A 24,735-nucleotide genomic window follows, 5' to 3' on the forward strand; every position below is an offset into this window, starting at 1 on the left:
CGTCGGAAATATGTGTTTTCCGATGGTCTTAGGGGACCCCTGTGAAAGGGTCGTTTGACCCCCAAAGGGGTCACGACCCACAGGTTGAGAACCGCTGCTCTAGGGAGTTTGGTTTGTAGCCAGTTATCATAGCTGCAGTTTTTGGATGACTCTTACAAGAATGTCCTTTTGTCAGGTGTACTAGAATTCAGCTACACTTCCAAATAAGTTTTCAGTGTAAACTAGGGCTGTGCAATGGTGTTCTGTGGTTATTGCATCAACATTCTAGAACATGGCTACAAGCTCTCCAGAAGAAGGAGGGCTGTGGGGGAGAGAAGGAAAGAGGAGGAATAAGAATTCTTAAGCTGCAAACTCTTCAACTTGGTTTCTATGATCTCCCACATGAAATATTCACTTACCCACCACACTGGACTCATTTTTAAAGGCATTATAGGATTACACAATGTCGCTATCTCGTGGGATTTTCAGTTTGTCAGAAAATACCATGAATTATAGTCATCACTACCAAAGGTGACTGCAAGAAGACAAGTGTTACTGTAAGTGAATATGTTATGAGTCCTTCGATAACGTCTTCTATTCTCTGCATCAGTATGAACGACACTGATGAGTCCTTTGAATTGAACCACATAATGGTGCCATGACTGTCTTGTACTAAGGAGCTGTTCACTGGCAGTGGGCAAAGTGAACTTTAATAAAACCACAGTACATTGCTGCAGAAAACACTGCGAGCATATCCAACCTGAAATGATTTAACTCTTAAACACATAAAGGATAAAAAAAAATTCACCAAACCCCAGCACACATGATGAGTGTACAAACTATGAAAATACTTTTTCTCTAACTTGTGTGCCTGTATTACTAGTTCTTGGGTGTGACATGGAGAAGGTAAGTTAGAGTGTTGTAGGTTTAATACATTACCTCACTTACCTAGAGTAGTCTATTTTTCACACGGTTTCTTTTGATGTTCAATATAAACTTTGTGCATCCATTTTTCCTGTAAATAGGTAAGAATCAGTCCAAGGGGATAATTAGGAAAAATTGAGAAAATTTAGTGTAACTCGTTTGAACAGAAACTCGGAGCCTGAAGCAGATGGAAACTAAGGAAATACTCTAGGTAACAAGTGTGAGATGAAATATAAGGGGACCATTGATGGAAAGACTGTAGTTAACTTCTCGAGTTAGTAACCAACTCTGCACTGGACTCTCTGAGAAGAACTTTGCCATCAAATAGTCAACTCAGATCATGCCTTGCATTCCATGGCTCAGACATAGAGACTTTCTATTGTTGAAAGTGAATACCACCATGTGTGCTCTCTGATCTGTGTTTACTTGAAATTAATTTTTTTCTAATTCCTTAGCAAGCTTCTGAAAGGTTGCGTATTTATTTATTTATTTTAAACTTCCTCAACCCAGCAGCATTAAACTTAGTAAATGTTAAAAAGATTGTGGAGTAAAGAGTTCTAAAAGGGTTTTTCCGTTATCACTTCTGGCCTCACGTGATTTTGCTCCAGCTATTCTCTTGCTACCCCCCAGCACATTTTCCCCCTTTGTGAGTGTGCACCTGCTTATTTCCGTCTTTTAGTCTGCAGTCTTCTTGAGGGCACGAAGTGTCTTGTCTCCTTCATTGCTGTGTCCTCGACATCTGGCCCAGTGTCTGACAGAGCACCACAGCAGATGGATGTCCTGTGTGTAGGCTTATCAAAGTTGTCTCAAATGTGGATTGGGGAGGATTATGTTTGGCTTGACTTGAAAAGAAAATTGACTCTACTTCTGTCTTCACTGTCTTTAAGAGATCTGAATATATCACCAAAATAATACAAGAGTTATTTTTTATGTTCTTGCCATTTTCCTCAAATTAATGTTTAAAACTATTTTCTTTTGCTTTATTGTAGAACTCAACAATGCCACAAAAACATTCTTCACTAAAGAATATTTGAAGATAAAGCAAAGCTTTCAGAAATCCAGCTCTGCAAAATGGCCCCTACCAAGCTGCAGAAGAAAAGCATTCCATCTTTTTGGAGGTAAGGAAACTAATTTAAACAAACAAACAAAAAAGCTGCTGATGTTGTCCAAGCTCTCTTTTTACAGCTGTTTTCTTCCTGCCTTAGACATGCTCGCAGAGCCCTGGCCGGTTTGGCTCAGCAGTTAGAGCGTCGGCCTGCGGTCCAGAGAGACCCAGGTTCGGTTCCCACTAAGGGCATGTACCTCGGTTGCAATTTGTCCCCAGCCCTGGTTGGGTTGTGTGGGTGGCAACCACTCGGTGTGTCCCTTTCACATCGATGTTTCTCTCTCTCTTTCTTCCTCTCTATCTGAACAAAAAATGGAAAAATGTCCTCGGGTGAAGATAAAAAAAATGTTCGCAGAAACATATTTCTGAATTGATAAATTTTAAGTAAGGATTTTGCTGAAAGCTACAGGTGTACATAAGAAAAAAATGGAGACTAGTAATAAGAGCAGTATTTGGGAGAGACTCATGATTAAATTTACTTTGCATTGTGGTCAATAATAAGTAATGTGTAGAACATAAAATGTATCTTGGAAGTAACAGATTTGTCTATTTAGTTTTAATATTTTACAGTTGTTCCACAAGATTAGGACAAGTAAAAGGGGGCAGAGCCTTAGTGTGGGGAGTGTCTCAGATGCTTGCAATGGACTAGGAGTACCAATTTCCGAGTTCAGGTTTAACTAGCTGTTTGACTTCGGGGATGTCATCGAAACCTCTTTTTTTGTTTTTGGCTTCTAATCTACAAAATGGGAAGAAATATATCTGCCCTGCCTTGTTAATAAAGTTGTTATAAGGATCAAATAAGCTAATGTGAAAGTACATTCTAAATTATAACTAATTGCACTGTATAGATATTTAAAAAATAATCAAAAGAAGGCCGAGGCAATCTCTATTACTGTTTTTACCTTTGAGAATCTGTTACTGTGTCATGATTGTACAATGTGGACATGAAACATAATTTCACCTTTTGTAAAACTATGGTATGTCACAGCATGAAGTACTGTGCAGTGTTAGTGTATCTGTCCCCGATGATGTTACGGGACTGGTTGGAAAGGTTTAGATATGAGCTATGGGGAACTGTGATCTTCAGGGAACAGGAGAGACCTCTATAAAGAAGATGGATAATATCAGCACAGCAAGGACATCGACCAGGAGGAGAAAGAAGCAGCCCACGTGCTTAAGGTAAAAAAATAAATCGATTTACAAACTCCCTGAGGTTTAACAAAAGTAGTTTAAGGACAAATATAACGTTATACAGTAGTTTGAATGAAGAAAGTAGTTTAAGGATAAAGTGGTAACTGCGGAAACTCATTATCCACAGAATCAGTATAAAAACATTTAAAAATGTATCACATATTGCCCAAAGTATAGTATGAAATCAAATATAAGAAAATCAGTCTTACTTAAAGAATTTCATACCAAAAGAAAAGAAAATTTATAATATGAATTACGTTTTCAAAGATTTCTGTGTGTCCTACCTTCTACTGTACACCCCAATTTTAAAAAGAATGAAGCACCTTTCTGATAGCCCCACGGTTTCCTTCATCTTTTGTATTCTGGGGCACTGATGCTATAACTTACACAGTTGCTTCTTTGTGATTTGATCTTATTTGTCCTCCACATAGGAGTTCCACAGAATTTAACTTTCTATGAGTTCTTACGGAGGAGGTTCAAAGTAGCTTTATTACACAACCTATCGTAAGAAGTATGTTACTGTCAGGAGTTGAGCTGAGCTAGTGGGCTCAGCCAAGACTGAAAGAGTTAAGCCTCTCGTGACTTGGTGCAGAGGTATAAGCAAGAGTCTAAAACCAAAGGAAATGCCAACTCCCCTTCCCCCAACCCACCCACCCAGCCACTTGCCTTTCGTTCCATTTTCCCCCTGGAACCACACACTGGTCCAAGGTCGGGTGGATCAGCACAGAGGTGGGGGTCCTCTCACTCCTGAGGGCGTTCTGACCAAAAAGCACTGGCGGTTTTATGGACCCTAAGGTTTGTAAGGATTGTTTTGTTGTTTTGGGGGACTATTTGAGGGGGAGGGGGTTGCTGGCAAATGAGAAGGGCTAGGAGTGGGAAAGTACTGGGTACTAATTCAGAGTCAGAAAAAAATGTCTTTAGGGTTTTCCCCTTCTACCTCCAAAGAGCTGTCAGCAGAGGGGCTGAAGAAGCCCTCTGCCATGGCCTCACATCGAGGACCTAGGTAATGCAGGCTCTGGGACTAGGAATGTCAACATGTGACAGAGCATCACTGGCCAGGTGCCTGGACCTTGCCTGCAACTCCTTCCGAGATGATACACCCAGACTGGTATGGGGAGGGCGCCTTTCCCCTGTGAGGCCTGCCAGGGAAAGCCTCTGTCAGTACCACACACAGGAGTTTCATCCACACTGGTCCTCAATTACCAGTATTACCGAAGCACCTTCTGTCAATACCACACACAGGAGTTTCATCCACACTGGACTCCTCAATTACCAGTATTACCGAAGCACCTTCTGTGCTTCTTTGTTTGCTTTCTGTTCCCTGAATTTTGTGTTTATCACTTCTTTATGTAAGTATACATATGTACACTTAATCAACTTTAACTGTGGTTGTTTTTGAACATTTGCCATGATAACAATGTATATCTTCTTCTATATTTGCTTTGTCACTCAGCATTATGTTTCTTGAATTCATCCATTTCAGGAAGTATAACCACATTCACTTGTTTTTACTGCTATACTGTAGTTCTTTATGTGACTGTGGCAGTTTATCCATTCTCCTGATGATGAGCAATTGAGTTGTCCAGGTTTGTTATTATAAATAATGCTGCTATAAACATTTTTTTGTGTGTCTCCTGGAGTATAAAAGTTCCTCTAGAATATATTCCAGCAGAAAACTGCTGGGTCATAAAGAGCACATCTTTAACTTAATTACCTAAACCAACCCATTTCCCTAAATGACTGTATTGATTTATTACCAGCTTTGTCTACCACAGTTGATATTTTCGGTCCTTTAGATGCTGACAGTCTGATAAGTATAAAATGAGATCTCATCACGGTTTTAATTTCTCTAATTACTAACAGGAATTGAACATACTTTTATTGTATGTGTTGGGCATTTGAGTTTTTTCAACTGATGTTCATTTATAAATTTTGTCCATTTTTCTATTGATTGTACTTTTCTTGTTGATTTTTGAGAGTTTTAAAAATATTTTTTGGTGACTCCTTTTTTCGTTAATTATATGAATGGCAGCTGTGGTCTTTTCACTTTATGGTATCTTTTAATGAATTATAGTTCTTCATTTTCTTCATCTTTCTGATGTGTTTTATCTGCCTTAAGAAATTTTTCTCTATCCCCTAGGGTCATAGAGATATTTTCCTGTGTATTTTTCAAATAGATTTAAAAGTCTTTGGAATTGATTTGTGGTGGTAGTGTTTTCTGGGTTTGGGGAAGGGGAGCTGCTGTGTTGTAAGTAGGGATTCAACTGCTTTGGGGCTTTTTCTGTTTCATTTTTTCCAACAACCATTTATTGAAAATAATTCATCACTTCCTACTGATCCACAATATGTCATATTTTAAATTTCCATTGTGTGGGTCTATTTCTGAGACACCATTTTGTCTTAATTGCTGAAGTTTTATGACTTGACATCACCTCATAAAAACTTGTTTTTCTGTGAGAGAGCCTTGGCTTTTTTTCTCTTTGAATTTTAGAATCAGCTTGTCAAGTTCTATGAAAAACTATGTTGGATTGAGGGAAGTCCTAGTCAATGTATAAGTCAATTTGGGGGAAATTGACACCCATCAGTCATAGATTTCTCTATCCACTCACTGGTTTTCTCTTCTTTTATTGAGATCATTTAACTCTATATCTTATAGTAAAGTTTTATCATTTCTTTACAAATGCCCTATACATTTTCTGATTAGATTTATTCTTGTGTTCTTACCGTGTTTTTGTCCTCTTTTCTTCTTCTCTGAACCTTGAGTGCAGAAAGCTGTGCCAGTCCTGCCTCTTATTGTATGGCAGACACACCATCATCACGAGACCAGCCACTCGCTGTTCCCTTTATCCCCAGTTCTGCTTGCCATGAGCCTGGGTGTATTTGATGTGTCTCCCTTTGGTCATATTCTTATATAATGTGTATTGTTGTTTTCTGTGCATATATTTTTTAATTTTTGGAAATGGGAGGGATGGTTTGTTTTTACTTGAGCCTGCCTTTGTACCATTTTTAACTTATGGAACAGAGCCCCGCCGGTATTGTATGTGTATAGTTCTATTGCGTTTGCAGACTATATTGTCATGCTGTGAAAGTTTGTGTTTTTAATTTTCTTCCCTTTTTACTTTTTTCTTTTCTTTTATTATATTTCTTTTTTTTTTCTCTTTTTGGTTTTGTGTGAGAGAGAGATTAAAAGTCTTTGATTCACATCCTGTTTTTTTTATCTTTTTCACCAAGCACTCGACTTTTAGATCCACCCAGGTGGCTATGTGTACCTCTAGTCTGTGGGTTCTAACTAATGCTCTGTGAGGTGTGCGCCTACCATGTTTTTTCTATCTATTCATTGACTGGAATACAGAATACCTTGACTCCCACTACAAATAACAGTAATGATATTGTATTATGGACCATGTGAATATTTATTTGGTGTATAGACTCAAGAGCAGAATGTCTGGGTCATAGAATATGAATATAATTAACTTCACTAAGTGTTCTCCCAAAAGGCCAGTATAATTAACGGTGTGAAGGTTGGGAAAAGTTAGAAGTAGGGAAAATAACAAAATGACAGAGAGTGGGAATTAGGAATGCTCGTTATTGTTTTATTTTGCATTTTTCTGATCTCTGATAATTTGAGATCCCTTCATATGCTTGTTAGCTTTTTGGATGCCTCTTTTGTTTGTAACTGCTCTTCTCATTTTTCTTCTTTATCTTCTTATCATCCATTCATCTGTGGATGTACACCTAGGTACATCCACATCTTGGCTATTGTAAATAACGCTGCAGTGAACATAGGAATGCATGTATCTTTTCAAATTAGTCTTTTCATTTTCTTTTGATAAATATACAGAAGTGGAATTGCTGGGTCGTATTATATATCTATTTTTAGTTTTTTGAGGAATCTCCATACTGTTTTTCCAGAGTGGCTGCACCATTTTGCAGACAGACCAACAGTGTATAAGGGATCTCATTTCTCCACATCCTCACCAACACATGATGTTTATTGATATTGTAATAATAGCCATTCTGACAGGTGTTAAGTGGTATGTCATTATGGTTTTTATTTGCATTTTCCTGATGGTTAATGATTTTGCCCATTTATAGGGTTTGGGGACTTTCAATGAAGACAATCATATTTGTCTTATCTGTAAATACAGACAGTTTTATATCTTTCAATCTAATACACATACATTTTCCTCTTTTTTCTTGCTATACTTTCTAAGATAGGACTTCTGTTTGTTTTTCAGTAGAAACGGTGATAGCAGCATCCCTGATTTGAAAAAGATATTTTTCCTATTTATCATCTAATAAAACTGTTGCTGTGTGTTTTGGGTAGATACCCTTTATCAGGTTTTAAGAACATTCCATTTGTTTCCAGTTTGCTAATAGTCTTTTTCTTGAATGATTTTTTCTTTATTGATTGAGAGAGAGAGAGAGGAAGGAAGAGGGAGAGAGCGATGGAAACATTGATGAGAGAGAACATCGATTGGCCATCTCCTGCATGCCCCTCCACTGGAGATCAGGCCCACAACCTGGGCATGTGCATGGGTCAGTGCTCAACCACTGAGCCACAGCAGCCAGGCTCTTGAATGAATTTTTAATTTTGTGAAATTTGTTCAGCATTTCTTGAAATGATCGTAATAGTTTTTCTTCGTGACTATAATCAGTTTTCTTATGTTACAGCACTATTGTATTTCTGGGATAAACTCAATTTGGTCATTTTTGTGACTGCTAGATTTAGTCTGCTAGTATTTTGTTTTGAGATTTTTATATCTGTGTTTATTAGTGAGATTACCTCTATGTTTTCTTTTTCACATGCTGCTTTGTCAACATCTTTTTGAGTCAGTTTATATAATTTATCTTTTTTCTAATAATTTGTTCATTCTTTCTGTTTTAAATTTTGTGATAAAAATGTTTTTATATCTTTTAATCTTTCCTGTATTTGTAGTTATATCCACTTTGTATTATACTCATGCCCTGTTTTCTTACCTGATCTTGCTAGATATTTGCCAATTGTATTACTATTTTTAAATAGCCAGTTTTTGAAATTAACTCTGTTGTATCTTTTTCTTGTCTTTTATTAATTTCTGCTCTTCATGAAGTCCTTACTGTTTTTCTCTTTGGATTTATTCTGTCCTTTTTATACCATATTAAGGTAGCTTTCTAGATCATTAATGTTCATCTTTATACTTTTTAAAAAATTATTATTTAAAGCCATATATTTTACTCTCAGTTATCTTATACATTACATGTAGTATTTTTGTTATTCTTCATTTCTAGTTATTTTTCATAAGAAATTATCTGCATTTAATTAGATATTGGATTGAGTCTTCTTCATTAAAAATAAAGTGATACAGAATTGGGATCATATTTGAAAACCGTGTCTGTGCATTCCATGGTTATACCTCACTGCTCCACATACCATCCTTCTATGCCGTGTTGTTTCCCTACCAAAGCTTCTTTTCAGCTTAGTGTTCTAAGGTTGGTGGAAGGAAAGAGGTGGTCTTAGAGGAAAGAACAGACATCCCCATAGATGCTGTTGGCTCCATAAAACTAATGTTCTTCCCACACACACAAAAAAACCACATTTTGATATAGTTTTAGATTTTCTAGCCAATGCAGCTCATATTATAAACTCTTCTGGAATTCATTCAGCCATTGAGCCAGCTCTCACTTGCCTCGGATAGACCCCTTTCTTTCACCCTACCAAGTAGTACCTCGTAGATGTTGATGAGGAAGCAGACATATTTTAATGATTTTCTTCTTAAAAATACATATTTATATACTCATACATAAAGTGGGCAATGTGAAAAGGAATGGAAATAGTCTAGGTAAACGTGAGCAAGCACCTCACATCTCTCACCAGGGACAAGCCGCTCCGGTGGCTCTGTCCATCTCAGCGCTTTGGCCCGAGGATCTGCCATGTCCAGGCATTGCGTCTCTCCTGCCAGTGTCGAGCTGACGTACATCCAGCCATGTTAGTTGGTGCCCTAGGAAAAAATTGCATAAGTATATGAATATAAGTAAAATATAAGGTAAACAAGCTAAAAGATTTCACAAAGATCTTCTTACCAGAAAAAAAAAAAAAAGTTCCATGTTGTTAAATTCTTTTCTCAATATACTCATCCAAGAAATGAAAAAAAAGTCCTAATTCAATATTCCATGTACTAAAACATGCATGCTAAAATGCCGGCGTCTGAGATATTTATGACGAATCCATCCATTTCTTGTAAAAGCCTGGGGAATTGCTTTATTTGATCATTACTTCACCCGAAGGTGTTTGATTGGTTCTGCAAGTTTAAACATGCTCAGTATAAATGAAGGAATATCCACATGGAAAAGAATAGAAAACAAAACAGTACATGCTCAAACAGCAGGAGTTTGAATAAAACCCAGAAATCTGCCTTCCCAGAAAGTTTGAGGTAAGCCAGAGAGATTTAAAATGTGCCCTAGACGTGGTGTGCTACATTTTAGCAGAAAGTGCATTAACCTTTACATTTCCTCTGAAACAAACTATTTTGTTCACAGATAATTTTTTGAAAGGATCTACAAATTTCAAAGTGTATTTTTCTTTCTATTTATGTTCCAGTAACAGAATCAGGCCCTGTGTTTGCCATAGGGTTTACTTACAAGTTTTAAATTTATTTCTGAAGCCAACCCAGTAACAAACCCTACATTATCTTATATAAACTACTTTAAAAACAAGAGATACATGCAATTTCACCAAAATATAAAATCACAGACTCTAAAGAGTTAGAAATAATGTATAATGTCACTTTTGCAACCAATACAAAAACAGCCTCAGCAATCACAGAGATGGACTTCTAAACTCTGCTTATCACATGCAAATGACAGGGAGCTCACCACCTGAAAAAGTAAGCTTGTCCATTTTAACAACTCCATCAGACAAATTTTTATACTGAATGAAATCTGTCTTCTCACAGTTTCCTTTTCTTGGTTCAAGTCTCTTTTTTTATTATATATATTTCACTTAACTATTCTTTGAATATATGGAGACACATTTGATATTCTCTGCAAATCTTTATTCCACACACAAAATAGTCCACATTTCTTCAGCTGTTCCTCATGGAAGCTGGTTTCTGTCTAGGTCCTGGTTGCCTGTTTCAGAGATTCTGACAAGAGTAGAATATTTCCATTTCTTTTCACCCTGTGTTACTCCGACGTTGGGCCACTGATTCCATGGTCTCTGTCTAAGGCTACATAGTTCAATTGAGCAATGGACTCAAAATTGAAATATTTTTGCTTTTATATTGTTCATGATCCAAATGAATTATTATACAAATTGTATATTTTGTTCAAATATCACCATTTCATAACTTATTTTTTAATTATTTATTAAATTACTAGCAGTTTTATTCTCTCCCTCTCCTTTACCCCCGCCTCACCTTTCTGTCTGATGCACATACACAAACACTCTCTCACATAAACCACTTTCATCCCTTTCATTGTTTCTTATATAGAGAAGTTGCTTTTTAATTCCATGTGAAATTGGATGTTGGTAGGAAACACTAATAAAAATATTTTTATTAAAGGAAAATTGACACACAATATTCGTTCCATGTGCACAGTACAGTGATTCTGCATTTATATATGGATCACCACAATAAATCTATCACTGTACAAGGTTTTTATTGACTATATTGCCTGTGCTGCACATTATACCCCCATGACTTATTCATTTTATAACTGGAATTTTGTACCTCTTATTTACCTTGACCTTTTCACCCATCCCCTCACCCTACTCTTTTATCGCAACCATCAATTTGGTTTCTGTATCTATGAATCTGTTGTGTTCATTCATTTGCTTTGTTTCGTTAGAGTCCAATAATAAGTGAAATAATATAGCATTTGTCTTTCTCTGACTTCATTCAGCACAATACAATCTAGGTCCACCTATGTTGTTATAAATGGTGAGCTTTCCTTCTTTTTTAATGCTGAATAATATTCCATTATATATTTATACCATATCTTCATGTTCTCTTCATCTATTGATGGACATTTAGGTCATTTCCAAAACTGGCTATTGTAAATGCTGCAAAAAATATAGGGGCAGATACCTTTTGCAGTTAGTTTTCATTTTCTTCAGATAAATACTCAGAAGTGGAATTGCTGGGGGCCATATGGTAATTATATTTTTAATTTTTAAGGAACCTCCATACTGTTTTCCATAGTGGCTGTACCAATTTATAATCCCACCAACAGAGCACTAGGATTTTCATTTCTTCACATCCTCACCAACACTTATTTATTGACTTTGATAATAGCCTTTCTGAGAGGTGTGAGGTCATATCTCATTGTTGTTTTGATTTGCATTTCCCCATGATTAGTGATGTTGAGCATCTTTTCATGTGTCTGTTGGCCATCTGTATGTCCTATTTCAAGAAATGTCTATTCAGGCCCTCTATTCACGTCTCAAATGGGGATCAAACCCACAACCTGGGTATGTGCCCTGACCAGGAATCAAACCACCACCTTTCAGTGTATGGGACAACACTCCAACCAATTGAGCCACACCAGCCAGGATGGATCGTTTGTGTTTTGATGTTAAGATGTATGAGTTCTTGCCCTGGCCAGTTTGGCTCAGCGGTTAGAGCGTCGGCCTGCGGTCCGGAGAGACCCGGGTTCGGTTCCCGCTAGGGGCACGTACTTCGGTTGCAGTTTGTCCCCGGCCCTGGTTGGTCGTGCGGGTGGCAGCCACTCGATGTGTCCCTTCACATCGATGTTTCTCTCTCTCTCTCCCTCCCACTCTATCTGTACAAAAAATGGAAAAATATCCTCGGATGAGGATAAAAAAAATAAAATAAAAAAAAGATGTATGAGTTCTTTATATATTTTGGATATTAACCCCTTATCGATTATGCTATTTGCAAATATCTTCCCCCATTCAGTAGGTTGTCTTTTCATTTTGTTGTTGGATTGCTTCACTGCAAAAGCCTTTTAGTTTGATGTAGCCCCATTTGTTTTTGTTTTTTTCTTTTGTTTCCCTTGCCCCAGGAGACATATTCAAAAAAATATTACTAAGAACAATGTGAAAGAGTTTATTATATTTTCTTCTAGGATTTTTATGGTTTCAGGTTTTATGTTTAAGTCTTTAATTCATTTTTAGTTAATTTTTGTATATGGTGTAGAAAGTGATTCAGATTTTTTTTTTTTTTTTTTTGCATGTATCTATCTAATTTCCCAACACCATTGATTGTCATTTCCCCATTGTATACTCTTGCCTCCCATGTCATAGATTGATTATTGACTACATAGGTGTGGGTTTACATCTGAACTCTCTATCCTGTTCCTTTTGAAACCAGACAATGAATGGGTCCAGGCCGCCTGTCACTACTTGAACCAATTAAGCAGAGACAAAGTTGAATAGTATATGAGTGTTTATTCCAGCATTGCTGGCAGTATGGGAGTATGGGAGAGCAGTGGGTCATTCTATACATTCTGCTTTGCCCCCCCCCCCCACACACACACACACAACTTGCCAGCTGTTTTTATTGGATGGAGAAAGAATGACTACATGAAAAAGAACAGTTAGGCAAAAAGGAAAAAAAAAATGGATAAAGTGGTTACAGGCAAGGAGGAGGAATGTGGGATGGGGTGGGGGTTGTAAAAGGTTTTGGGCAAGGGGGAGGAATGTGGGCTAAGGGCTATAGGGGCTGGTCGCCTGTGAGTCACAACCTCCAGTCTAGTGTTCCAATAATCAGGTTGTTAATCTATCCATGATGTCAGGTATCCCCCTTGTCCTTAGATTAGGAGAATGGACAGCATTCCTGGGGTAAGCTCTCGAGGTGCACACCTTCCAGCCAGGTCAGAATGGGCTTTTCTTTAATCAGAACAAAGCGACCACGATTAACATTGCAAAGGGTGATTAACATTTCCTGTAACTCTGACTAGTGCGCCACTATGATTAGTTCTGTTCTATTATTCTCTCCCGCCTCTTTCACATTGATCAATCTGTGTGTCTATTTTCATGCCAGTACCATACTGTTTTGATTACTATAGCTTTGTAATAGAGTTTGAAATCAGGGAGTGTGATTCTTCCAACTTTGTTCTTCTTCCTCAAGATTGATTTTGCAATTCAGGACTTTTTGTGGTTCCATACAAATTTTAGGAATATTTGTTCTAGTGTTGCAAAAAATGCCATTGATATTTTGTAGGGGTCGCATTAAATCTATAGATTGCTTTTGGTAGTGTGGACATTTTGACAATATTAATCCTTCTAATCCATGGAAAACACTTGCATTTATAAGGTAAATGCATAAATATGCACATATATGTAAAACCCACTCATTGACCACAGGACTTCTTGTCAGCACTGGAAACAAATTCTTATGGTGGGAAAGGGTGGCTGCACCTGACCTTGGCCCTGAGCTCACAATTTTAATACTGTGCTTTCCTAAATACTAATACTTTTTCTGACTACCCTGCAGGATAGATGACAAAATTAAAATGTTAGAACACACACACACATAAAATAAATCAGGTGAGAGGTTTTACTAAGACCCACAGTAAGATAATTCTCCTGGACACTGGATTTTTTTGAACCTTTCATTAAGAAAGGCTAGAAAGGAAGTAAAGGAAGAATATGCATAATTTTATCAGAAAGCACCATAATAATGCCAATATTTATCCAAGAGAAAAATAAAGTAACATGAAAGTACTCATTAAATAAAATGAATTTAAAATTTATTAATCATAGATGGATTAAAGAGATGCAATCTATAGTATCAGCAAGTTTTTCTTTTTAGTTTTTTTTAATCCTCACCCAAGGACATGTTCATCAATTTTTAGAGAAATGGAGAGAAATATTGATGTGAGAGATAAACATCTATTGGTTGCCTCCAACACGCACCCCGGCCGGGGATGGAACCAGCAACCTAGGCATATGCCCTTACTAGAAATCAAACCCATGACCTTTTGGTGTATGGAACAACACTCCAACCAACTGAGCCATACCAGCCAGGCCTCAGCAATTTCTTAATGAAATTTTCCTAAATGTTCAGATATAAATTATTAAAAACTAGAATTTCTCTTTAAAGTCTGGTCACTTCCAACCAGAAACATAACACCTGTCAAACCTAACAGATGCAAAAAGGAACAAATTATAAACAATTTGCTTTTCTCATATAAGTTAGAGACTGGATAATTACCCAACATTACTGATATTACTGACCAAAAGCCCTCCTTTGTTCATAAGCTGTTATATTAAATGTACATAAATCTTATACACTTACTTTACTCAAGAAAAAGTCCTGAAGCTATGGAAGGAGCTTTTGTTTTGTTTACAGAGTATGATTATATGTATTTTCACATTTAAAATACATTTCAAAATAACAAAATAAGCAGCTACTAGGGAAATTACAGTTTGCATCATTTATGCCTTAGGGAAAGTAAAATGTAAACTATTCAAATTCATTTCAGTCAAGTGAGCATTTAGTTTGATGATATTAATGAAGGGGTAAAAAATTTGTGAGAGAGATAACCATCAGCATTAATCATCTTAATCCAGTATTTCAGGAGTTGGGCTTCCTAAAATAGAGCAACTACCAAATAAGACCATTATTAGGAAACAGAACTTTAAATCTCATCTTGGAAAATTCCAGTCCTCGGCTAACTTTGACCATAAAAAATTTTTTGTTTCATGAGGGAAGAGAAGAGCTAAGGTTTTGTTTTGTTTTTTGAAGCAAAACTGTTCTGGGTATTAGTTTCTGTTGTTTCATACTTATAACCTTGAATGAGTCCCAGTGCTCTGGTCATATCCCAGTCCACTTAAACGAGAGTCTCTGGAGATGGGTCCCACATATTAGCAGTATTTAAAGCTCCTCAGGAGATTCCAGTATGCAACCAAAGTACCAAGACTAAGATACATTGGCTGGGACTTGTGACTAAGTAACAGAATAGAATAGTGTACCCTGGATGTATAGACCCTCTGGAAGGGTCTTCTATTTTACTCTCTAACTCCAGGAAGTACCTATCTGAATGATTATGAAGGATGAATTAATCAGATGGAATACAATGTCATAAATAAAGGAGATGAATGATGTTTGTGTTACACTGAAATATTAACCTCGACGTACTGTGAGGGTTTAATAGTGCATGGCAATTATCCACTGGGTTTGGATAGCAAATACAAATGTAACTGAAAACAACAGTGCAAATTTAAGAAACCTGCACATAATTGCACAAACTAGACTTTAGTCAGTATGCTGAGAACAACACCTCTTTCACAAGTGTTTAGTACTTCAGTATTACATCTAAAGCACTAAATCTATTTGACTGTCTTATCATCTGCTAAAAAAAAATCTATTAAATGAGTCCAGTGGATTGAAATGGTGATCAAGGTAGTCTCAAGAGAGGAAAAGAAGTTCCACAAAAAGGTAAGTATCTGGTGAAGAAGAAAGAGGCAGTCCTAACTTTCCTTTGGGGACATGAGGAGTAGGCTCATGATCGGAAGATATGCTTGAACATTCCAGGCCTTTTTGCCAAGTGGTGGATCTGCTGCCATGATTTACCAAACCAAAGCTGTACCCGCATCTTACATTTTTACATGTACAGGAAGTAGACTTACTTATTATTGCTTAAAACAGAATATTAAATGAGATGCATGACCACAAATTTCAACAATTTTATTAAGTATTGGCACACTAAAATTAGTAAGATAATATAAAAATGTTTTAATGTTTCTAGATTTATCATTTGCAATTGAAAACTTTCAAACAATTGAACAGATTAAAATTTCAAATATTTACCTTCACCAGCAGTATCAGGCTTGTGTTATAATTAACCAAAGCAGTTTAGGATATTGAAAACTAACTTCACAACTATGTTGGCAGTGAAATGGCTTTTATTAGTGAAGTCCTATTCTACATACATGTTTTAACTTCTCTAAAATTGTATTGTAGTAATTCAAGGTTTTGCTGAGAAATTTTAGATATTACTAGTTTGTGAACAATTCTATTATTGAATTATCATCTAAAGTCTATAGTCCTATATTTCTGAAATACTTTATAGGCAGATTGAAAATAATATAAGGTTATATATAAATTATAGGTTTTATAGTATAATCTGAAAATATATCTGAAAACATTTAGTTTCTCTCCTATTAACTTTTTCTTTAATACTACATTTAAATATCCTTTTCCTAAAATAGCAGAGAGAGAATACAATAACATATGGCACAGGGATAGGGGTTTTTTGTTTGTTACTTTTTAGTGGTCTGAGAAAATGGAAGGCCATAAGGATCATTTATCAAAATATTCCAAAAAGAGCCTGGGCCAGTGTGGCTCAGTTGGTTGGGCATCGTCCCATGTACCAAAAAGTTGCTAGTTCAATTCCATCAATGTTCCACTCTCACATCAGTGTTTCTCTTTCTCCCTCCCTTCCTCTCTCTGTAAATGTCAATAAAAATATTTTTTAAATATGCCGAAGAGCCCTGGCTAGTTTGATTCAGCAGTTAGAGCATCGGCCTGTGAACCAGGTAATCCTGGGTTCAGTTCCTGCTAAGGGCATGTACCTCAGTTGTAGTTTGTCCCCAGCGCCGGTTGGGGTCGTGTGGGTGGTGACCAGTCGATGTGTCTCTCTCAGGTCGATGTTTCTTTCTCTCTCTTGCTCCCTTTCTCCCTCCCGTTCTATCTGAAGATAAATGCAAAAAATGTCCTCAGGTGAGGATAAAAAAAAATATGCCAAAGAGTAGTTAAAAAGACAATTTAAATGACTAAAATTTTCAGTTCACTCTGATATATATATATTTTATGTTTTCAAGTTACTTTATTCTACATTGCTTAGGTGCTATGTCCTAAGGTTTCACACAGAACAAAAATTAGGTTACCAGTTTACTTTTAAAAGAGATTATACAAATAACTGGTGGCCAAATATGAGGCCTTTCAAGCCGATTTGATAATATAACTTCCTGTCAGGTGGGTGCTGACTTGTAAGGAAAGCTAGCAGAGCTTTGAAAAGATAAGAAAAAACTGAAGAAACAGTGGTTGGTTAGTTTTTTAACTCTCAAAAGGAAAATAATCTCTCAAGCAGATAAAATGCTTTTTCCTAAATTGAGTTCTCATTAAATTAATGGAGTATGACTTGTCGGAACAACATTTCTTATCAGGATGATCTTCAAAATATTTAATAACTAGTAATATAAAATCTCTATGTAAATAAAAAATTAGAAAATATATTTATTTTCATTCACCTAAGTGACTATACATATTTAAAAAACTGATTACCAAGTGATACAACTCATAGCATAAATTTTATTAACCAAATTATTTCAGTAATTTCTATGTGTAGACTTGGAAATGATAGGAATAATGTTTTGTTTGATATAGATATTGCTACTTAAATGATACACTGACTGAGCCATAATCCAGCAAGGTAGGTTTATCTAATAACAAGCTTTAGTTATGAGTTGAACCACTCATGAACACTTTTTACATTATTTTTTTTTCTTTCTGGACAGTTTTGCTCAATGGTTAGAGTGTCAGCCTGGGGACCAAAGAGTCACGGGTTCGATTCCAGTCAAGGGCATGTATTTTGGTTGCAGATCAGTCCCTGACCCTGAGGCAACCAATCAATGTGTCTCTCTCACATCAGTGTTTCTCTCTCTCCTTCAATCTATCTGAAGAAAAAGTGGGGAAAAAGTATCCTCAGGTGAGGATTTAAAAAATAAATAAATTCCTTTTTTGTTTCAAAAAATTAATATCGCTAAGTAACTAACTACTACAGGGTTTTTCAAATGGACTCCTAATGGCCTTTTGGGCAGGATAGTTCTTCACTGTATGAAACTAACCCAACACTGCTGAGCGTTTAGCATACCTGACCAGGAGGAGGCCCTCATGAACTATAACTAACAAAAATGCCCCCATTATTTCCAGATGTCTTTGAACATCACCCCATGGAAGTTACATATTCATTCACCTTCATGACAATTGCTCATTCTTTATTTTCTATTATTTCAGCTTTATTGAAATGATGAAAACTATTTTAACTTGACAAAAAAGTAAGATATTTAAAGTGTACTGTGTGACAATTTGATATACATATTCATTGTGGAAGGATTCCCCCCGATGGAGTTCATTAAGACAACAATCACCTCACATATTTACTTATTTTTTATTTGGAGGGGTGAGAACATTTAAGTTCTATTCTCTTAGCAAATTTCAATTATACAGTACAGTGTTTTCAACTCTAACTACCATATTATACGTTACATTCTCAGACTTCATACATCTTACAACTGAAAGCTCGTACCCTTTTACAGCTTCTTCCTATTTACCCCACACATCAGCCCCTGACAACTCCTTTTCTACTCTCTCTCTCTCTGAAGTGTTTCTGTTTTAGGGTTTTTGTTGTTGTTATTGTTTTAGGTTCCACACATAATTGATAGGATGCAGTATTTTTTCCTCTGTATGGCTTATTCTATTTGGCCGAATGCCCTCCAGGTTCATCCATGTTGTCACAAATGGCAAGATTTCCTTCTGTTTTAAGGCTGAATAATATTCCATTTGCCTTTTCTGTACCCATTTATCCATCACTGGACACTTAGGGTGTTTCCATACCTTGACTATTGTAAATAATGCTGCGATGCACATGGAAACACAAATATCTCTTCAAGATAATGAGTTTTGTTTCCTTTGGATATGTATACCCAGAAGTAGGATTGCTGGATCTTATGGTAGTTCTATTAATTTCTTAAGGAACCTCCTTACTAGTTTCCATAGTAGCTGTAACAGTTTACAGCCCCGCCAAAAGTATGCACAGGTTTTCTCTTCCCCACATCCTCACCGGCATTTGTTACCTCCATATTTTCAATAATAGCCATACCAACAGGTGTGAGGTGATATCTTATGATTTTTATTTGCATTTTCCTCATAATTAGTGATGTCAAGCAACTTTTCATTTACCTGTGGGCATTTGTATGTCTTCTTTGGAAAAATTTCTGTTTGGGTCCTCTGCCCATTTTTTGGTTGAGTTATTTGTGTTTCTATTGAATTTTGTAAGTTTCTTGTATAGTTTGGATTTTAACCCCTTACCAGAGGTGTGATTTGCCAATATTTTCTCCCAATTTATAGATTGCCTTTTTATTTTGTCAATTTTCTTTGATGAGCAACAGCTTTTTAGTTTGATGTAGTCACACATGTTTCTTCCTAGTATTATTGTTGTCTTTGTTTTTATTGTCAAATCTAAAAAAAATCATTGCTAATACCAGTGTGACTACTGTAGCTTTGTAATAAAGTTTAAAATCAGAGTGTGATGCCTCAATTTTTGTTCTTTCTCAAGATTGCTTCAGCTATCTGGGGTCTTCTGTGGTTCCATACAAATTTTAGGGTTGCTTATTCTATGTCTGTGAAAAATGCCATTGGAATTTTGATAGAGATCACATTTAATCTGTAGATCACTTTGGGTAGGATAGACATATTAACAATATTAGTTCTTCTAAACTATAATATGAAATATTTTTCTATTTATTTTTGTCTTCAATTTCTTTAATCAATTTCTTATAATTTTCAGTGGACAGATCTTTCACCTTGGTAAACTTACTAAGTATTATATTATTTTTGATGCTATTGTAAATGGGGTTGTTTTTAAATTTTCTCTTCCTTTTTTTCCTATACTGGTGTATAGGAATGCAACTAAGTTTTGTATTTTGATTTTGTATTCTGCAACTTTACGGAATTTGTCGATTAGTTTTTGGTGGTGTCATTAGCAATATATATATATATACACTCACACACACACACACCCTAGAGAGAGAAAGAGACGTAATTTTACTTCTTCCTTTCCAATTCTGATGCCTTGTTTTCCCTTGCTTAATTGCTCTGCCTAGGACTTCCAAACTATGTTGTTGTTTTTTTAAGTGGGTATCTTTGTTTTTGTTCTTCTTCTTAGGGGAAAAGCTTTCAACTATTCATTGCTGAGTATATCAACTGTGGGCTTGTCATATAGTCTTTATTAGGTTGAGGTACAGTCTCTTTATGTCCAATTTTCTGCAAGGTTTTATCATGAAGGGGTATTGCATTTTGTGAAATACTCATTCTGCATTTACTGTAATGATCGTAATTTTATCTTTTGTTTTCTTAATGTGCTATGTCACATTGATTTACCAATGTTGAACCATTCTTTCATACCTGGAATTAATCCAATTTGGTCATGGTGCATGACCCTTTAATGTGCTGTTGAATTTAGTTTGCTAATATTTTATTGAGGATTTTTGTGTTTATCAGGTTTATTGTCCCATAATTTTCTTTTCTTGTAGTGTCCTTGTCTAGCTTTGCTATCGGGATAAGCCAGCCTCATAAAATGAATTTGGAAGTGTTCCACCTCTTCAGTTTTTGGGGGTTTTTTTTGGAAGAGTTTGAGAAGGGTTGGTATTAGTTGCCTTTTAAATGTTTGGTAGGCTTCACCATTAAAGCCATCTGGTCCCGGACTTTTCTTTGATGGGAGGTTTTTGACTACTAACTCAGTCTTCTATTAATTCATCCATTCATATTTTCTCATGATTCAGTCTTGGTAGACTGTATGTACCTAGTAATTTATACATTTTATGTAATTTGTTGGCATATAACTGATCATTGTATATATAGTCTCTTATAATCGTTTGTATTTGTCTAGTATCAGTTATAATATCTCCTTTCCCCCTTTAATTATAATTTTATTTTTTGAGTCCTTTGTCTTTTCTTTTTCTTGGAAAGACTAGCTAAAGGTTTTATGTCTCTTTTTTTAAAATCAACTTAGTTTTATTGATCTTTTCTATTGTGTTTTTAGTCTCTAGTTCATTTATTTTCCACTCTGATACTTATGTCCTTCCTCCTAAGGCTTAGTTTGTTGTTCTTTTTCTAGTTCCTTGAGATGTAAAGCTGGTTGTTTAATATGTTGTTTCTCCATTTTCATTTGTGTCAAAATAATTGATTTCTCTCATGGTTTCTTCTATGACCCATTGGTTGTTCAGGAACATGTTGTTTAATCTCCTTGTATTTGTGAATTTTCTAGTTTTCTTCTCATAGCTGAGTTCTATTTTCATACCATTGTAGTCGAAAAAGATGCTTAATATGATTTCAGTCTTTTTTAATTCATTATGACTTTTTGTCGCCTAATAGGTGATCTCTCCTGGAGAATGCTGTGTGTGTCTTCGGTCATATGATTGAATGTGTCATTTAAATCCAATGTTTCCTTATGGTCTTTCTGTCTGGGTTATCTATCCATTGTTGAAAGTGGGGTATTGATGCCCCCTAGTACTGTTGGCATTGCTATCTATTTCTCTTCAGATATGTTAATATTTATTAATGTTATATCCTCTTGATGAACTGAACCCTTTATTATTATGTAATGACCTTCTTTGTCTCTTGATACAGTCTAAATCTATTTTGTCTAATATGGGTATAGCTACCCCTGATTTCTTTCTTTTTTTTTTTCATTTGCATGAAATATATTTTTCCTTTCTTTTCCACCCTGTGGGTCACTTTAAAGCTGAGGTGAGGTGCTTCTAGAAAGCATATAGTTGGATCTTGTTTTTTTAATCAATTCAGCCACTTTCTATTATTGATTGGAGAATTCAGTCCATTTTTATATAATGAAATATCAGTAGGTATGTACTTATTGTTGCCATTTTATTAATAATTAATTTTATTAATTATTTTGTGGTGGTTATTCTCTTGTTCCTTTATTACTCTCTTGCCTTCTTCCTTTGATGACTTTTCTATAGTGGTTGTTTTCCTCCAATGTCTTCATCTTTTGTGTATCTACTATAGGCTGTTGTTTTGTGTTCCTGTAAGGCTTACATAAAACATCTTGTATTTATAAGTATATTTTAAGCTGATAGTAATACATCGAATACATAGAAAAGCTCCCTCCCCCACATATAATGTTTTTAATGTCACAATTTGCATCATTTTTATATTGTGTATCCATTAGCAACTTACTTATTTTTAATGGTTGTTTTTCATACTGGAGTTGTGATTCATCTACCACCATTGCAACATTAGAGTATTCTGAATTTAATATTGAATTTTATACTTTTACATGTTATCCTGTTACTAATTAGCACCCTTTTGTTTTAGCTTGAAAAACACCTTTTGATATATCTGTAAGGCTGTCCTACTAGTGATGAGATCCTTCAGTTTTAGTTTCTCTGGGAAAGTCTTTCTTGCTGCTTTGAATATATCATCTCACTATTTCTGCCCTGCAGAGTTTCTGCTGAAAAATCTGGTTATAATCTTACGGGGATTCCTGCCCAGCCAAGGAACCTAAACAGAGCCCATGGCTTTCTCAGTCTGCAGAGCAAAACTGGTGGCCTCACCTGGCCAGAGAAGTCAGTGTACATTCTTGCCTGATTTGTGTCCACAAACAATGAGCTGTACAGGCCCAGGGAAGCTAATTCATAGCCCCATATACTCCAGAGTGGGGGAAAGTAGGTTTATAGTTGCGAGTACATAAATCAATTTATTGTTGTATTATCTTCTATACAAACAACTGGAAACCTACTTTTACCCCACCTGTATTATAATGACATTACCCCTCCTGACCATCTAATAAACCTGACGAGAGAATTCAGGCGACCATGGAGCCCATCCTACAGCTTCACTTGGATAGGACTGCTTGATCCCTGCCTACGGCACACCAGCCCCCATCCCCAACCTCAAAGTTAATACAGTTGCCTCACCCCAAAATGAATCATAATAGCTGCCACCCCACCCCAACCCCTCGCCTATGGACATTACCAGTAGACACACCTGAGTTGACTGGTGAAGGTCTGTTTGTCTGCCTAGGGAAACCTGTAAAGTCTGTCAGAAGAGCACAGTTACTCAAATATGCAGATACTAATGTAATCTATTATTTGTTACATGATATAAAAATATGTGAATTGTAAAACAATAACCTAAAATGTGAGGGGGATTAGAAGTAAAAGTGTAAAGTTTAGGGATTGTATTGAAGTTAAGGTGTTATAATTTTAAGATATTTTATGTAAGCCTCATGGCAATCACAAGGAATAAAACCTTAGAATTACACGAAAGTCCATGATGAAGTGAAAGCAGACTGATACCAAATGACATGAAAAAAGGGAGCAGGTTAAGAAACAAGGAACAATGGACCCATTGCCCAATATCAGAGTACCTGATGTTTATTGGAAAATAAACATCAATACAATAATAGTTGGAGATATTGATACCCCACTTTCAACAATGGACAGAGAATCAGTAAATGTTGGCAAGGATGTGGAGAAATTGGAACCCTCATATATTGCTGGTTGGGATGTAAAATGATGCATCCCATTGTGAAAAGAGTTTCTAGTTTTCACAGACAGATAGACATACAATCATCATGTGGTTCAACAGGTGTACACTCAAAAGAAATGAAAACTGGGACTCACATACATGTATACAATGTTCTTTGCAGCATTATTCACCATAGCCAAAAGATGGAAGTATCCATAAATGAATTAATGGATAAACAAAATGTGGTACATATATACAATGGAATATATTCATCCATAAAAAGGAATAAAGTGTTATACATGCAGCCACATCAGTGAAACTTAAAAACATTAAGTGAAATAATCCAGGCACAAAAGGATGAATAGTGTGTGATCCCACTTATAGGAGATATCTAGAATAGGTAAATTCATAGAGTAGGGAGGTGGGCCATTATTCCTTACTGGCTACAGAGTTTCTCTGTGGTAATGAAAAAAATTTTGGAAATAGTGGTGATGGTGGCACAACTTTGTGAATGTAATTAATGCCACTGAATTGTATACTAAAAATGGTTAAAATGACATTTTGTTACACATTTTTACTACAATAAAATATATATTTTTAAAAAATGACATGTTAGCCCAAGCCGGTTTGGCTCCGCGGTTAGAGCATTGGCCCACAGACCACAGATTCCCTGGTTCAGTTCCTGCTAAGGGCATGTACCTCGGCTGAGGTTTGTCCTCGGCCCTGGTTGGGGTCGTGTGGGGTCGTGTGGGTGGCAACCACTCGAAGTGTCTCTCTCACGTTGATGTTTCTCTCCCTCTCTCTTCTTCCCTCTATCCCTCCCGCTCTATCTAAAGATAAATGCAAAAATGTCCTCGGGTGGGGATAAAAAAATATATACGACATGTTATTGCCCGGCTGGTGTAGCTCAGTGGATTGAGTATTGCCCCCTGGACTGAGGGGTCCCCGTTAGGTTCCCAGTCAGGGCACATGCCCAGGTTGCGGGCTCAATCCCCAGTAGGGGGCGTGCAGGAGGCAGCTGATCCATGTTTCTATCTCTCCCTTTCTCTCTCTCTCTAAAAAAAAAAAATCAATAAAAACATATTTGAAAAAAATGACATGTTACTCACTTTTCTACCTGGTTACAGAAACAAAACATTTAAAAATTCCATAATTTAGATATAGAATTTGATAACATTATAGAAAACGATAACTTTATAAACTATATTGGAAATTAAACAAGTGTTAGTTATAAATACTCTGCAATGTATTTTAACTTAATCAATATGAAAATTTAATTTTGCAGGATTAATACATTTGACTCTGTAATTGTAAAGC

At 36.1% G+C, this 24,735-nt stretch overlaps 1 protein-coding gene across 1 annotated transcript in view; it reads left to right on the top strand.

The window, feature by feature from the left end:
• The window catches only part of RNF180 (ring finger protein 180), a 120,732-nt gene that overhangs the window by 87,125 nt on the left and 8,872 nt on the right, over positions 1–24,735 (top strand). Inside the window, exon 6 of the mRNA XM_036280363.1 lies at positions 1,893–2,021. Coding sequence (XP_036136256.1) covers positions 1,893–2,021 — 129 coding nt within the window. The remainder of the gene's footprint in view (positions 1–1,892; positions 2,022–24,735) is intronic.

Source organism: Molossus molossus, unplaced genomic scaffold (assembly GCF_014108415.1).
Source record: "Molossus molossus isolate mMolMol1 unplaced genomic scaffold, mMolMol1.p scaffold_m16_p_3, whole genome shotgun sequence".
In the NCBI taxonomy this organism is placed as follows: domain Eukaryota; kingdom Metazoa; phylum Chordata; class Mammalia; order Chiroptera; family Molossidae; genus Molossus; species Molossus molossus.